At 41.2% G+C, this 15,830-nt stretch overlaps 1 protein-coding gene across 15 annotated transcripts in view; it reads left to right on the top strand.

Moving 5' to 3' along the window:
- The window catches only part of BLTP1 (bridge-like lipid transfer protein family member 1), a 246,599-nt gene that overhangs the window by 224,927 nt on the left and 5,842 nt on the right, over window positions 1-15,830 (top strand). For all 15 annotated transcript variants that reach the window (XM_073341054.1, XM_073341048.1, XM_073341041.1 and 12 more), the window contains 7 exons: window positions 3,929-4,079; window positions 5,503-5,660; window positions 6,289-6,481; window positions 6,719-6,933; window positions 9,005-9,256; window positions 9,701-9,904; window positions 11,853-12,047. In XM_073341054.1, coding sequence (XP_073197155.1) covers window positions 3,929-4,079; window positions 5,503-5,660; window positions 6,289-6,481; window positions 6,719-6,933; window positions 9,005-9,256; window positions 9,701-9,904; window positions 11,853-12,047 — 1,368 coding nt within the window. The remainder of the gene's footprint in view (window positions 1-3,928; window positions 4,080-5,502; window positions 5,661-6,288; window positions 6,482-6,718; window positions 6,934-9,004; window positions 9,257-9,700; window positions 9,905-11,852; window positions 12,048-15,830) is intronic.

The raw sequence follows: 15,830 nt of genomic DNA on the forward strand, positions 1-15,830 counted from the left end.
AATCCTGGCAATTAGTTTGTCGTCCTCGACCACCTTTTATATAGCCATTCACTCCTCCCACAAGTGCTTTCTGTACTGAAGAGCAGTGGATGTATTGTTTCTTGACTTTAGCAAAGCTTTTGACACGGTCTCCCACAGTATTCTTGTCAGCAAATTAAAGTAGTATGGGCTGGATGAATGCACTATAAGGTGGGTAGAAAGTTGGCTAGACTGTCGGGCTCAACGGGTAGTGATCAATGGCTCCACATCTAGTTGGCAGCCGGTGTCAAGTGGAGTGCCCCAGGGGTCGGTCCTGGGGCCGGTTTTGTTTAATATCTTCATAAATGATCTGGAGGATGGTGTGGATTGAACTCTCAGCAAATTTGCGGATGATACTAAACTGGGAGGAGTGGTAGATACGCTGGAGGGTAGGGATAGGATACAGAGGGACCTAGACAAATTGGAGGATTGGGCCAAAAGAAATCTGATGAGGTTCAATAAGGATAAGTGCAGGGTCCTGCACTTAGGAAGGAAGAACCCAATGCACAGCTACAGACTAGGGACTGAATGGCTAGGCAGCAGTTCTGCGGAAAAGGACCTAGGGGTGACAGTGGATGAGAAGCTGGATATGAGTCAGCAGTGTGCCCTTTTTGCTAAGAAGGCCAATGGCATTTTGGGATATATAAATAGGGGCATAGCGAGCAGATCGAGGGACATAATCGTTCCCCTCTATTCGACATTGGTGAGGCCTCATCTGGAGTACTGTGTCCAGTTTTGGGCCCCACACTACAAGAAGGATGTGGATAAATTGGAGAGAGTCCAGCGAAGGGCAACAAAAATGATGAGGGGTCTGGAACACATGACTTATGAGGAGAGGCTGAGGGAACTGGGATTGTTTAGTCTGCAGAAGAGAAGAATGAGGGGGGATTTGATAGCTGCTTTCAACTACCTGAGAGGTGGTTCCAGAGAGGATGGTTCTAGACTATTCTCAGTGGTAGAAGAGGACAGGACAAGGAGTAATGGTCTCAAGTTGCAGTGGGGGAGGTTTAGGTTGGATATTAGGAAAAAATTTTTCACTAGGAGGGTGGTGAAACACTGGAATGCGTTACCTAGGGAGGTGGTAGAATCTCCTTCCTTAGAAGTTTTTAAGGTCAGGCTTGACAAAGCCCTGGCTGGGATGATTTAATTGGGGATTGGTCCTGCTTTGAGCAGGGGGTTGGACTAGATGACCTCCTGAGGTCCCTTCCAACCCTGATATTCTATGATTAATAGACTCAAAACATTACCAAATCCTCATTCTCCCCAAGGGTCTTTACCAGGTCTTTTTAGCAGTGCCAGCTCACCTGTGTTGGTGGAGCATTGCAGTGTTTCCATATTTGGATGACTGGCACCTCAGGAGTCAATCAGCTCTAGAAGTTCAATTGGCAGTATTCAAGGCACGAATGCTGTTTCAATCCCTGGGCATTTGCATTAATCTAAAAACACTGACATTAAGATAGTCTTCATCGGAGCCACTCTAGATTCCCTAATTTCCCGAGCTTACCTTCCCAAGGTAAGATTCTCCACTATGTCCAGTCTAACATCTACCCTACAGCACAGTCTACAAACAACTCTAAGAACCTGCCTACAACTCCTAGGCCACACATTGGCTTCCACATTCATTATGTTGCATGATTCCACATGCATTATGTTGCAAGTCTGCACCTCAGATGTCTTTGGGCTTGCCTGAGGACTGTGTGTACCACAAACCAATGGTCTTTCCAAACCAATCATGGTACCTCCAAACATACAGACACTCTCAGGTGCTGGAAGAACCCACTGAAGTGGAATCCTAATTTTCACATCCTCCACTCTTAAAAAAAATATATATATAATATTCCTCATGACGGATGCCTCTCACTTGGGTTGGGCGTGCCCTCTACAAGAGGCCACTGCACAGGGCAAATGGTCCCCACAAAAGAGAGCACTCTTCATGAACATCCTAGAACTAAGAGCATTTCATTACACCTGTCAGCGCTTCCTTTACAATATCCAGGGTAATGCTGGACAATCAGGCAGCGATGTACAATATAAACCATCAAGGGGAAGCAAGATCCCAGTTATTATCAGCAGAGTCGCTAAGACTGTGGAACTAAGGTATCTCACATCATCTAGAAATCTCAGTGCTTTATGTACCCAGCCTCCCAGAATACAATTGCAGATTTCATCAGGACCACAAGTGTTGGAAAATGCGCTACAACACCTTGGTTTCCTGCCCAACTCTACCTGCCCATACCTCTGATCCTCAAAACATCATTCAAACTGAGACAAATAGGAGCAAGGATTAGTCTCATAGTGCCATCATGGCCAAGACAAGTGTACTACTCAGACCTCCTTCACCTCTCCGTGGCAACACCTCTTCATCTCCTGAGACAGGAAGTCTTTCTTGAGAGGAACTCAGGTGCCCTGATACATCCCAGTCCTTTGTCTCAAGGGGTGGCTCCTCAATGGTTCTTGAGTGTGGAATTATGCTGTTCAGATAAGCTCTCGTCAGATAAGATCTAGCAGGAAACCACCTACTTGCGAGACTTACTTGCAGAAGTGGAAACATTTCCATTCCTGGTCTTCCCTCTATTCTTTGCAAGCCTCAGATGCTCCACTCTCAAAAATCTTAGATTACCCATCAGACTTAATGACCTGAGGTTTGTCAGTTAGCTCAGTCAGAGTGCACCTGCTCTCTATCAAGACCTTCCATTTACCTATTGAGGGGGTTTCAGTCTTTAACTGCAAACCATGGTTAGGTTCCTTAAGGGCTTACACAACTTGTTTCCTCTTCTCAGGAACCCTGCTCCCCGATGGGACCGTAACTTGGTCCTTAATGCCTTGAGATGCCTCCCCTTTGAGATGCCAATAGCTGCTCGCTTTTCCACCTTTCTCTTAAGACTTCATTTCTGGTTGCTGTTGCTTCAGCCAAAAGAATGAGGGTGTCAAGGTGTACGTGGCAGACCCATCATATACCGTCTTTTACCCTGACAAGGTTACACCGTGTCCCCATCCTCACTTCCTCTCTAAGTTCTCACTGAATTTTGTATTAATCAAGAAATTTGTTTACCAGTATTTTATCCAAAGCAGAACACCTCCAGAGAGGAAACTAGTCTGCACACACACGAGACATCAGGAGGGCTGTCACCTTCTCCCTCTAGACTGAGACCTACAAAGCTTCTGCAAGATGCTTTGTATCTTTTGCTGAAAGAATAGATAGCCAATTTCCACTCAGACTCTGAAATGGGTTTTAGGTTGCATCTTTACCTGCTATAAAACTGCTGGGATACAACACCCTCGCAGAGCAATAGAACACTCCACTGGGTGTCATTCCACTTCTGTTGCCCCTGCTGAAGGATGTTCCCATAGCAGAGATCTGCAGGACTGCAACTTGGTCTTCAGCTCACATGTTTGCCAAGCATTATGCTATCTTACCTGCTTCCAGAGCTGATGCTACCTTTGGTAGCCCAGCTGTCCAAACTATTTTGGATTTGCCTCCTCAGCTCCCTCCTCCACACTGAGTTACTACTTGGGGGCCTCCGAGGGTGGAGCATCCATAGGCATATACAGTTGCTGCGGCATCTTTGGTTTCATGGTTGATAAGAAACTGAGTAGCAGCAGATCCATGCTTTTTTATATGCCCTTGTCTGGGATCACGAGGTGCTGCTCTGTACAGACACATGGATGCTGCTTTTTTACAATCTCCAGTTGAGAGCACATGGGTATGCACACATTCTGCAGTGGAATATCCTCAGGGACAAAACTTCTTGAAGAACTCAAGTTACTGTAAGGTAAGTAACCTCTCCATCTGTGGTGCTTTTAAGTCTCGTGGCAGTTTTGTCTTCTGTTAATATCTTTTAGTGTTAAAAACCTACAAGTTTTCCTCCAGGGAATACCTTTTTCAATTTTTACTTTCCTCTGTTTTTAGATACACTCTCGAAAACCTCAACACCGTTTAATAAATCAAATAAAGCTGCAAGTCAGCAGGGGACACCATGGGAAACTCTGGTTGTGTTTGCTATGAATTTGAAACAATTAAATGTCCAAATGAATATGAGCAATGTAATGGGCAATACTACGTAAGTAGAAAAAATTGGTGATTTAGCAGATTGTTTGATATTTTAATTTGCTTGGGGGAAAAGTCTGTTAAACAGTTGTCTCCCAAGAACATTTAAAACTTGCTGTCTTCTAGGTCAGTGGTTCTCAACCAGGGGTACGCTTACCCCTGGGAGTACACAGAGGTCTTCCAGGGTGTACATCAACTCATCTAGATATCGGCCTAATTTTACAACAGGCTACATAAAAAGCACTAGGGGAGTCAGTACGAACTAAAATTTTATACAGAGAATGACTTTTTTTCTATATACTATATACTGAAATGTACATAAAATATTTATATTCCAATTGATTTATTTTACAATTATAAACTTAAAAATGAGAAAGTAAGAAATTTTTGAGTAATAGTGTGCTGTGATACTTTTTTGTATTTTTATGTCTGATTTTTTTAAACGAGTAGTTTTTAAGTGAGGTGAAAATTGGGGGTACACAAAAGAAATCAGACTCCTGAAAGGCGTACAGTAGTCTGGAAAAGTTGAGAGCCACTGTTCTAGGTGATTTTGTATTTTTATAGTTTTAAATCCTGCCATTCCACTTTAAATGCCCTTAGTGAACGAATGTAGTGTTGTATGATCTCCTGACCTATGGTCTGCTTGAAATGAAACTGACTGTAAGTGTTAACGGCCACTGAGGCTACACTCAGACTTCAGGAACTTGACATAAATTAGGATCTGAGGTAGCCTCAGTGCCCTATGGAAAGTATAGTCTGCTCTATCCTTGGCAGGCCACTGGCCACAGGAACACTACATTATATTAGATATATTAGATATTTCTACAGTGAGTCAGCTTCTAAATCGCCAATATAGGACAATGTGGGAAAATCAGAATACCATTTTATAAGAGGCACAAAGCTGCGGAAAGGTGGATTTTCTCTCTGCCGGGTTTAGGCCCAAGCCTCTTACGTTATATTATTTCTGTTTTGTGGAGAAGCTGGGGGAAGCAACATTTCATTTGGAGCCAAATTTTCAAATGTTGTGTGTAAAGAGCTTCATTCTCCACAGGTGGATTACCGCAGAGTATACTAGATCCATGCTCTTAGCAATTCTGCCCATTCCATATTCCAGTGTTGAAATACTCCAAAGCTGAAAGTTTCAGCTCTGAAGCACCTCATCAACAGACGGCGCATGCCTAATCACTGCTGAAGAATTACATCCAGTAACCTGTCCTCACACCTTAAGTGTCTGTTCCTTCTGAAACAGCACTATTTTGTCATTTGGCTTTTCTTATTTGTGGAAATATATTTTTCTTGCCCCAAACACTGACTCAAACAACTCTGCAGTAAAACAAGAAACTATGCATATCTCAACAGTTTTTGCTTACAATGGTACCTTGTAGTTTGAAGTGTTGAAAGTACTCATGCATTTCCGCTTTTCATCTCCGTTTCAGGTGGACTACTAGTGGTTTGAAAAGCCAAGGACGTTTATCTGTTGGTAGTAACAGAGACCGTGAAATTAGCATGTCTGTTGGTCTGGGAAGATCACAGTTGGATTCTAGAGGAGGTGTGGTTGGAGGTACCATAGATGTTAATACCTTGGAGATGGTGGGTAAGTTGGAAAGACTACAAGTTTTACACTTCGCGATACAAAGTCCATTACGAATTACACCCGTGCAGCAGTATTCTACAGAAGTGTAGTGTTCCGAAGTGTCAGTTTTTTTACATAATATGAAAAGCCAAAAGCACATATGTAATACAAAATTTTCCTATGTGAACTTATTTAATTATATAAACAGACTTTGGCCTAGAATCTCACCTGCTGCACCCATTGTCCACTGGGCAAAGTTTGGCAGCAGGAAAGGGTGTCCAGGAGTCAGTTGCAATTCCCTGATTCTGGGATGGTTCTCTGCCTCAGGGCCAGGGCTGCTCTTAACCTGCACTGGCTGACTGTGGCCCCCAAGTATTCTACCAGTTGGAAACTGGAAGAGTACACAGCACTCCAATGTACCCTATAGCTCCTCAAACACCCCTATGCTAGGAACTGCAGGAAAGATGATGTAAGAGCTGGATATGTCAGTCCTATACCAATTTGGGGACTTCCCAATGCTTAGGACAGTTCAGTGGCTTTCCAGTCCCTTTCCACCACCAGAGTGGCATAAAGGGGTCAGGATACATTAGAGAATCTGGTCCCTTATTTTTAACATCTTGTATATCTATATTGAATTATTCTGTTTCAGCTCATATTTCTGAACATCCAAACCAGCAACCCAGTCACAAAATTCAGATTACAATGGGTTCTACAGAAGCACGTGTTGACTATATGGGGTCCAGTATCCTTATGGGAATCTTCAGTAATGCAGATCTTAAACTGCAGGATGAATGGAAAGTTAATCTGTATAATACCTTGGATTCAAGTATTTCTGATAAAAGGTAATACTACTTACTGTACTTAATGTTTCCACTGTCTAGTTCTGTCCATTTCTCTCATCCAAAAGAATAAAGTACATATGCTTTTTTCATAAAAGATTGCTAGATCATATCTGATGACAAAAATAAATTAAAATTAAAATAATGCAGGTTAGGAAAGTGAAAACAAGTCACTTTTTTGTATTGAATCAAATATAAACTGAATTTATGGTGAATATTCTTACTCTTTTTATATTCTAGTGAGATATTTGTCCATGGAGACTTGAAGTGGGATATCTTTCAAGTGATGATTTCAAGATCAACCACCCCAGACCTGATAAAAATAGGAATGAAGCTTCAGGAGTTCTTTACTCAGCAGTTTGATACCAGCAAACGGGCTTTATCTACCTGGGGACCTGTTCCTTATCTTCCTCCTAAGACAGTGGCTAATATAGAGAAAAGCTCACATGAGCAATGTATGTATTATAAAAATAAAAAGCTTAGGTATATAGTACCATTTATAGGTGAGATTTTTCAGAATTAGTTTCCACTATTGCAAACACTAATGAGTGAGAGTGAGTCCCATGGAATTTTAAAGTATTAATATTAGTGTAACAAGATATCATGCTAAAGCTTCAGTACATCTGCCACAGATTTTTTTTGGCATGGATAGCCTATAAAAATAAAGTTCAGGGCTCTTCTTGTGAATATACACTCTTTTGGTAAATATAAAACTAGAGCTGGCTGATAATTTTGTCATCAGATTTTTAGATGAAAAATGAATTTTCCACTAAAACAAAAACTCTTGTATTTTGAAAACCTTTTTGGTTTTGGGTTTTCAAAGGTTTATTTTCCTCTCCCCCCCGCCCCGTTCCTTTTTCCAGTGGGGAAAGAAGTGAAAAAGTGTGGGGAGGGGGCCCCAAAAAATTAAAAGCCTTTACAAAAAATTCAAATTAAACCAATGTTCATTTAAAATTTTTCATAAAAAATATTTAAAAGAAAAATATCAAGCAAAATATTTGTTTTTTTTCCAAGGCTTTTTATGAAAATGGTATTCTATTTTTGACTAGCCCTCATTTAAACACTTTGATGTGTGAGGGTCCCATTTCTCCTAAGCAAACATGGAAGTTGTTAATGACCAATAAAGAATCTAGGGACTTCCTTACTACACAAGGAATTTTAAAATATATAGTATTTAAAAATATCTGGTGTATACCTACTTCAACATACTGCTAGTGCACAAGGCAGATAGAACAGGGAACATTTCATGTCATTTTAGTATCCCTCTTTTGATCCTAGAGTGATCAGGATGCCTTCACCGTACTCACTGGAATTCTGTATGTTCTAATAACTAGCAGTTTTATACATCTGTTTAGCCAACAGTAGTTATTACATTGATGATATTCAGTACCACAGTTAAAATATGTGGATGGTGAGTTTGGGACTGGGCGGGACAAGAAGGAACAAGTTATAAAAATCAAAGGAGAATACTATCATCAGAGGTCTCTTTTGTATGGTGTTCAACGTAATTTAATCCACTGATTACTATACACTGTTTCTGCTATAGTGGAAATTGTATCCTGTAATTTTTTGGCCAGAGTTGCTTCCGAGAATAGGTACATAATATTCTTCGTGTTGTACGTTAATTTTTTGCATTTTTTTATGGAAGTACTTCCTCCAAACCTGCATCATTGACCTTAGTCCTCAGTGCTGCATTTTTTTCTTGTCTCTCATGTTACTGCTAAAGGTTATGCTGTAGTGTGTTGGCTGTTGGTTTGAATAGCTCACATATAGTGAGTGTGTTCCCCACGCATATGTGATCCTTGTCAATGATTTTGAGTAAACTTTTTCAGTAAATGTAAGGTTTATGCCCTTTTGGATAGCCCTCCAACTCTGATATATTTGGTTCATGTTTCTCGTCTAACTTTCTAACCAACCTTAAAGCTGTATATTATTTCTTTATTATTGCTGACTTTTTTAGACTATCCTATTCATTTTATGTAATTGTTGAATCCATTTTGACCGTTTGTATGTGTGGGTTGCCTTTGAGCTACCAGTACAATTTTCTGTATTAATCTTTGCTGCTTATTCTTATTTATTTGTAGTACAGTAATGCCTAGTGGCCCCAATCAAAGGTTGGAGTCCGGTTAGAGTCCCATAGTAGTAGGTAATAAGCAATTAAAAGACCTGCTATTTGGTCAGTTTTGTGAGACTTGTCTCCATGAAGACTAGCAATAGCCACTGCTGGAGCCATTTATTTTCCTGTCAGACATGAACTTGGGCACCTCCTAATCTGAACAAAAGAAATATGAGTTTTATTGATATTCAAGTATGTTTCTTTGGATACTTTTTTTCATCTCCACCGTCTTTGCACATGACAAGGCTGAAGCAATTTAAGTGAAATAGACTGTATAAAGTTAGTATAGCCAGAGTCAGATTTTCAGTAGACACAGAATTCCAGCAGGCATTTTACAGTTGTATCTTCCACTTCTGTAAAGTTCACAGTCATGCTTGAGGACCTTTCTATATTTGTGTTTTTTCCTCTAGTGCTGGATGCAGCGCATCATCGTCACTGGCCAGGGGTTTTGAAGGTAGTATCTGGGGGCCACATATCCTTATTTCAGGTTCCTTTACCAGAAGACGGAATGCAGTTTGGAGGATCTATGAGCTTGCATGGAAATCACATGACACTGGCATGCTTCCATGGACCTAATTTCCGTTCAAAATCTTGGGCACTGTTTCACCTTGAAGAACCCAACATTGCATTTTGGACAGAAGCACAAAAAATTTGGGAAGATGGTAACTAAAGCCTTAATGCATCCTTCACTTTAGAACCTTTTCTTGAACCATAATTGACCATCGCTAACCAAGCAAAGCACCTTTCCTATACTTTGAATCAATATTGTTCTTTTCCCAAAAAGGCTTCTACATGTTTAAAATAGTGGTGGTGTACCAGAGAGAATATATCGCCTCTTGCTTTGTCTGTTGCATAAAGGAAAACACCTAGTTGAGTATAATATTTGATTCGTCCTTTATTTGAAGACTTCATTTTGCCAAAGTAGGAAGACAGCCTTCTTGTTCTGATAAATCTTTTTCTGTCTATAAATAGGGTTTAGTTCTCCTATCACTTACCTTAGCTTTACCTTATCAGTTTACTAGTATACTTGTACAAGTGATAGGAGGATCAAGCCCTATCATACTATTACTCTCTTCAGAATGTATATTTTTTTTACATTGACACAGGTTCTAGTGAGCATTCTACATATGTTGTACAAACACTGGACTTTCATTTGGGTCATAATACAATGGTCACCAAACCCTGTGGAGCCCTAGAAAGTCCTATGGCAACAATCACCAAGATAACAAGGCGCCGCCATGAAAACCCACCACATGGGGTTGCAAGTGTGAAAGAATGGTTCAATTATGTTACTGCTACAAGGAATGAAGGTTAGATTCATATTCATTAATTTCTGGCCTGATTGCCAATCAACTGCAGAACATGTTGACTTGAAGTTAAAAAGGGAAAAAGAGGAGTTGAGCTCAGAAGAATAGATATTTTATGTTTCTACAAAAGCTGAACCCCTATAATCCATACCTCACTTATTTGAAACCCCATTACTGGGTCATGTCCCCCAGAGTTTCACATAAGTAATGCTAGAATAAAAGTGAGTTTTGAACTTTAAGCAGAGGAGAGCTTTCACTTTAAAAGGTTCTCTCTTTTCCCCTCACCCTGGAAATCCAAGACAAATTGGAGTGGACTTTGGGCTTCCCAAAGATTGACTAACACAGCAAGACTCTTACAGATACTTGGATTCTATGTATGGGGCAATACAAAAACCTAGATAGAGTTCTGGCCCAGTTCTCCTTTGGCGCTACAAGTATCAGATCCCTCAGGCTTATCAGACTTTTAAGCACCATGCACTTAACAAGCTGTGCACACATGGATATTGTTTTGATCTTTAAGTGTGTAGCTAATACAGTAGAACCTCAGAGTTACAAACACCAGAGTTACGAACTGACCAATCAACCATACTCCTCATTTGAACCAGAAGTATGCAATCAGGCAGCAGCAGAGACCAAAAAAAAAAAAAATGCAAATGCAGTACAGTACTGTGTTAAACATAAACTACTAAAAGAAGGGAAAGGAGCTTTTTTCTTTGCATGATAAAGTTTCAAAGCTGTATTAAGTCAACGTTCAGTTGTAAACTTTTGAAAGAACAACCATAATGTTTTGTGCAGAGTTATGTACAACTTCCATTCCTGCAGTGTGTTTAACTCTAAGTTTCTACTGTAACTCAATTTTTCACTGCTTATATGCAGTCCTGGCTATTAAACATATGTAGCCTTATTGCAAAACTAGTTTATTTCCTGCTCAAAACAGTTTATCTACCGAACTTGAAGGTTCAAAGTTCAACCAGTTTTGGAACTATTCCTTTGAGTGGAGGGGTGGGTGCAGCAATGTGGTCACACTTATTATAATTGGGAATATATTATTAGTATCTTCACATTCAGTTTCCAAAATTAAGGTGAATGTGCTAAGTTCCAAGCATTTGAAAATAGGGGATTGCAACAAAGATTGTTTTGAAACCTTAATTAAAATGGTGGTTTCTAAAGAAACCGTTAGAAAAAGTCTTGTATATGTATACTGCTTAAAAAACCAAAATGATAATTTGTCAGTCTTCTATCCATTCTTTAGATCACGTTCTTAAAGTAATAGAAAACATGAGTATAGTGAAGAGGTATCAGCCCTAGTAGTCTCTCTTTAGTGAGGTAAAATTATCTGGAAGGAGTAAGGAGTACAGAATAATGCACCAAGGATGCTGTGGGAGTGATTTGAGACGTTACCCTTTCCTCTGAATAAATGTACTTCCTAGAGCAGCGGTTCCCAAATTTGTTCCACCGGTAGTTCAGGGAAAGCCCCTGGCGCGCTGGGCCATTTTGTTTACCTGCTGCATCCGCAGGTTTGGCCGATCGCAGCTCTGAGTGGCCGTGGTTTGCTACTCCAGGCCAATGGGAGCGGCTGGAAGTGGCAGCCAGTACATCCCTCAGCCTGTGCCGCTTCCAGCCGCTCCCATTGGCCTGGAGCAGCGAACCACAGCCACTGGGAGCCGCGAACGGCCGAACCTGCAGACGCGGCAGGTAAACAAACTGGCCCAGCCCACCAGGGGCTTTCCCTGCACAAGTGGCAGAACAAGTTTGGAAACCACTGTCCTAGAGTGTTCTCAGCCCAGACATTCTTAGGAGTGAGAGACTGGTCTTGAAATTGAAATACCATGTTGCAGTGAAAAACAAAACCATTATTAGGTTAGAACATTTGCAAATCTGTCTCCTTAAATGCTGATAAGGCTGTTTAATAAAGATTGCTGAATTGCAGCATTTGCTGTTATCCATATAGAACTAAACCTGCTTCGAAACGTTGATGCTAATAACACAGAGAGCAGCACAACAGTGAAAAGCTCAAGCTTGTTAAGTGGATTCAGAGGAGGATCCAGTTACAACCATGAGACCGAAACCATCTTTGCATTACCAAGGATGCAACTGGACTTTAAATCCATTCATGTTCAAGAACCACAAGAACCTTCATTACAAGGTGCAATGGACATCTTTTTCTTTTCCTTTTTTCTCGCTGTTCAAGACTATTACTACAGTTATGATCATGCAATAGTATGAGAAGATTTTACTTCACTGAAGTAAATGGTGTTACACTTGCATAAAATTGGTCTGAGAGAAGAATTAACCTTTGTATCCTAAAAGCTGACAAACTAATGGCTTTCTATGCAAGAAAATACAATCTGAGAACCAGCTCAAATTTTGGGATTTTAATCTAAAGATAGTTGGAGTTCTGGGTAGAAGGACACTGGCTTCTCCATTTTCTTAAACTAATCTAGAGTGAATTCTGATGTTAAATCCTGAGGCACTGTCCCTGGACCAGACACTGTTTGAAAACCCTTGGAAGAATAAAACCCTCACCATCTGTCATAAATATAAAGGGAAGGGTAAACCCCTTTGAAATCCCTCCTGGCCAGGGGAAAGCTCCTCTCACCTGTAAAGGGTTAAGAAGCTAAAGGTAGCCTCGCTGGCACCTGACCAAAATGACCAATGAGGAGACAAGATACTTTCAAAAGCTGGGAGGAGGGAGAGAAACAAAGGGTCTGTGTGTCTCTCTATATGCTGGTCTTTGTCGGGGATAGACCAGGAATGGAGTCTTAGAACTTTTAAGTAAGTAATCTAGCTAGGTATGTGTTAGATTATGATTTCTTTAAATGGCTGAGAAAAGAATTGTGCTGAATAGAATAACTATTTCTGTCTGTGTATCTTTTTTGTAACTTAAGGTTTTGCCTAGAGGGGTTCTCTATGTTTTTGAATCTAATTACCCTGTAAGATATCTACCATCCTGATTTTACAGGGGGGATTTCTTTATTTCTATTTACTCCTATTTTTATTAAAAGTCTTCTTGTAAGAAAACTGAATGCTTTTTCATTGTTCTCAGATCCAAGGGTTTGGGTCTGTGGTCACCTATGCAAATTGGTGAGGCTTTTTATCCAACATTTCCCAGGAAAGGGGGGGTGCAAGTGTTGGATCTTAAGAACAATGAACAATCCTCCCAAGGGTCTGGGTCTGTAGTCACCTAGGCAAATTGGTGAGGCTTTTTACCAAACCTTGTCCAGGAAGTGGGGTGCAGGGTTTTGGGAAGTATTTTGGGGGGAAAGACGCGTCCAAACAGCTCTTCCCCAGTAACCAGTATTAGTTTGGTGGTAGTGGCCAGTCCAAGGACAACGGGTGGAATATTTTGTACCTTGGGGAAGTTTTGACCTAAGCTGGTAAAGATAAGCTTAGGAGGTTTTTCATGCAGGTCCCCACATCTGTACCCTAGAGTTCAGAGTGGGGGAGGAACCTTGACATGGTGGCATAGTGGTGGGATTAACCTGAAATTATTTTGAGATCCAGTTGAGATTTTTTGAACTAGAAATACAGATTTTAAAAAGGAATTTTTTTTTTCCTTTTGGAAAGGAAGTCCAGAAAGCAGCTGAAACTGAAAGCAGCTTGTTTTTTCTCTGCTTTGTGGCCAAGCAGAGACAAAAGAGGATTACCTTTGTGAATTGCAGGTTTTCTTTGCCTGGAGGCAGGGTACTTAACTCCTGCGGGGAAATTCACAGTCTTCCAACCCAGAGGTTTTTTTTTTTCTTTTCTTCCTAAATGTAAATAGGGGGTGTGTGTTCTACCCATTTGCTTTTTCTTTGGGCTGGGTAAGCAGGTTTCCAAGTAGTTGGAGATTTTTTGCTTTAATTTGGGGCCAGAGCAGAGACAAGGGAATTGTCTTTTTCTGTAGGCTGACAATCACTATCAGAGAATAGGTATTCTATTCCAGCACAGCAAAATTTTACAGCCAAGTTTTGTTTGTTTATTTCTAAACCTCGGGTGTAAAGTTAGTTAAAAACAGAGAGGTTAGGATGACAAAATCCGCAGCTCGACTACAGCTGGAATTAGCCAAATTTCAGGCTGAGGGAAAACAAAGGGAACATGAAAGACAGATAGAACTCATGCGGCTGGAGAAGGAGGTACAGGAGGCTGCCCACAAGAGGGAAATGGAAGCAAGGAAGCAGGTGGAGGAGGAGAAGGAAAAAGAGAGGAAGCATGTGGAGGAGGAGAAGGAAAAAGAGAGGAAGCATGTGGAGGAGGTGGAGAGGATAAAGGCCCGGCAGAATATACCAACAAACCCTAGCAATCCTTCTCCAGGTACCACTTCCCATCCCAGAAAGTTCCCCACCTACAAGGCAGGTGATGATACTGAGGCCTTCTTAGAAAACTTCGAAAGGGCCTGCCTTGGGTACAACATCTCTACTGACCAATACATGGTAGAGCTGAGGCCGCAGCTCAGTGGACCCTTAGCTGAGGTGGCAGCTGAAATGCCTAAAGAACACATGAACAAGTATGAACTGTTTAAATCCAAGGCGAGAGTCAGAATGGGGATAACACCCGAGCAGTCTCGTCGGAGGTTCCGAGCCCTAAGGTGGAAACCAGACATGTCATTTACCCGACATGCCTACCACATTGTGAAACATTGGGATGCCTGGATATCAGGAGCAAGTGTTGAATCTCCAGAAAATTTGCCCTTCCTAATGCAAATGGAACAATTCTTAGAGGGTGTTCCTGAGGAAATAGAAAGATACATCCTAGATGGGAAACCCAAAACTGTAATCGAGGCAGGAGAGATTGGAGCCAGATGGGTGGAGGTGGCAGAGAAGAAGAAAACTGGTCGCAGTTGGAGCGGAGACCAGAAGGGACCACCCCAGACCACACCATATTACCGGGGGCCGCCCAAAGCCCCACCTACCTCCCAAAGAACCCTCCAGACCCCTTATCATCCCACCGCTACCACCATGTCAAGGTTCTTCCCCCAATCTGAACTCTAGGGTACAGTTGTGGGGACCTGCATGAAAAACCTCCTAAGCTTATCTTTACCAGCTTAGGTCAAAACTTCCCCAAGGTACAAAATATTCCACCCGTTGTCCTTGGACTGGCCGCTACCACCACCAAACTAATACTGGTTACTGGGGAAGAGCTGTTTGGACGCGTCTTTCCCCCCAAAATACTTCCCAAAACCCTGCACCCCACTTCCTGGACAAGGTTTGGTAAAAAGCCTCACCAATTTGCCTAGGTGACTACAGACCCAGACCCTTGGGAGGATTGTTCATTGTTCTTAAGATCCAACACTTGCACCCCCCCTTTCCTGGGAAATGTTGGATAAAAAGCCTCACCAATTTGCATAGGTGACCACAGACCCAAACCCTTGGATCTGAGAACAATGAAAAAGCATTCAGTTTTCTTACAAGAAGACTTTTAATAAAAATAGGAGTAAATAGAAATAAAGAAATCCCCCCTGTAAAATCAGGATGGTAGATATCTTACAGGGTAATTAGATTCAAAAACATAGAGAACCCCTCTAGGCAAAACCTTAAGTTACAAAAAAGATACACAGACAGAAATAGTTATTCTATTCAGCACAATTCTTTTCTCAGCCATTTAAAGAAATCATAATCTAACACATACCTAGCTAGATTACTTACTAAAAGTTCTAAGACTCCATTCCTGGTCTATCCCCGACAAAGACCAGCATATAGACAGACACACAGACCCTTTGTTTCTCTCCCTCCTCCCAGCTTTTGAAAGTATCTTGTCTCCTCATTGGTCATTTTGGTCAGGTGCCAGCGAGGCTACCTTTAGCTTCTTAACCCTTTACAGGTGAGAGGAGCTTTCCCCTGGCCAGGAGGGATTTCAAAGGGGTTTACCCTTCCCTTTATATTTATGACACCATCTATGATAATTTTGAATAAATGGATTAATATGATTAATTTGTTGTGATATATTTTAG

Source organism: Lepidochelys kempii, chromosome 4 (genome assembly GCF_965140265.1).
Source record: "Lepidochelys kempii isolate rLepKem1 chromosome 4, rLepKem1.hap2, whole genome shotgun sequence".
NCBI classification, from domain to species: domain Eukaryota; kingdom Metazoa; phylum Chordata; order Testudines; family Cheloniidae; genus Lepidochelys; species Lepidochelys kempii.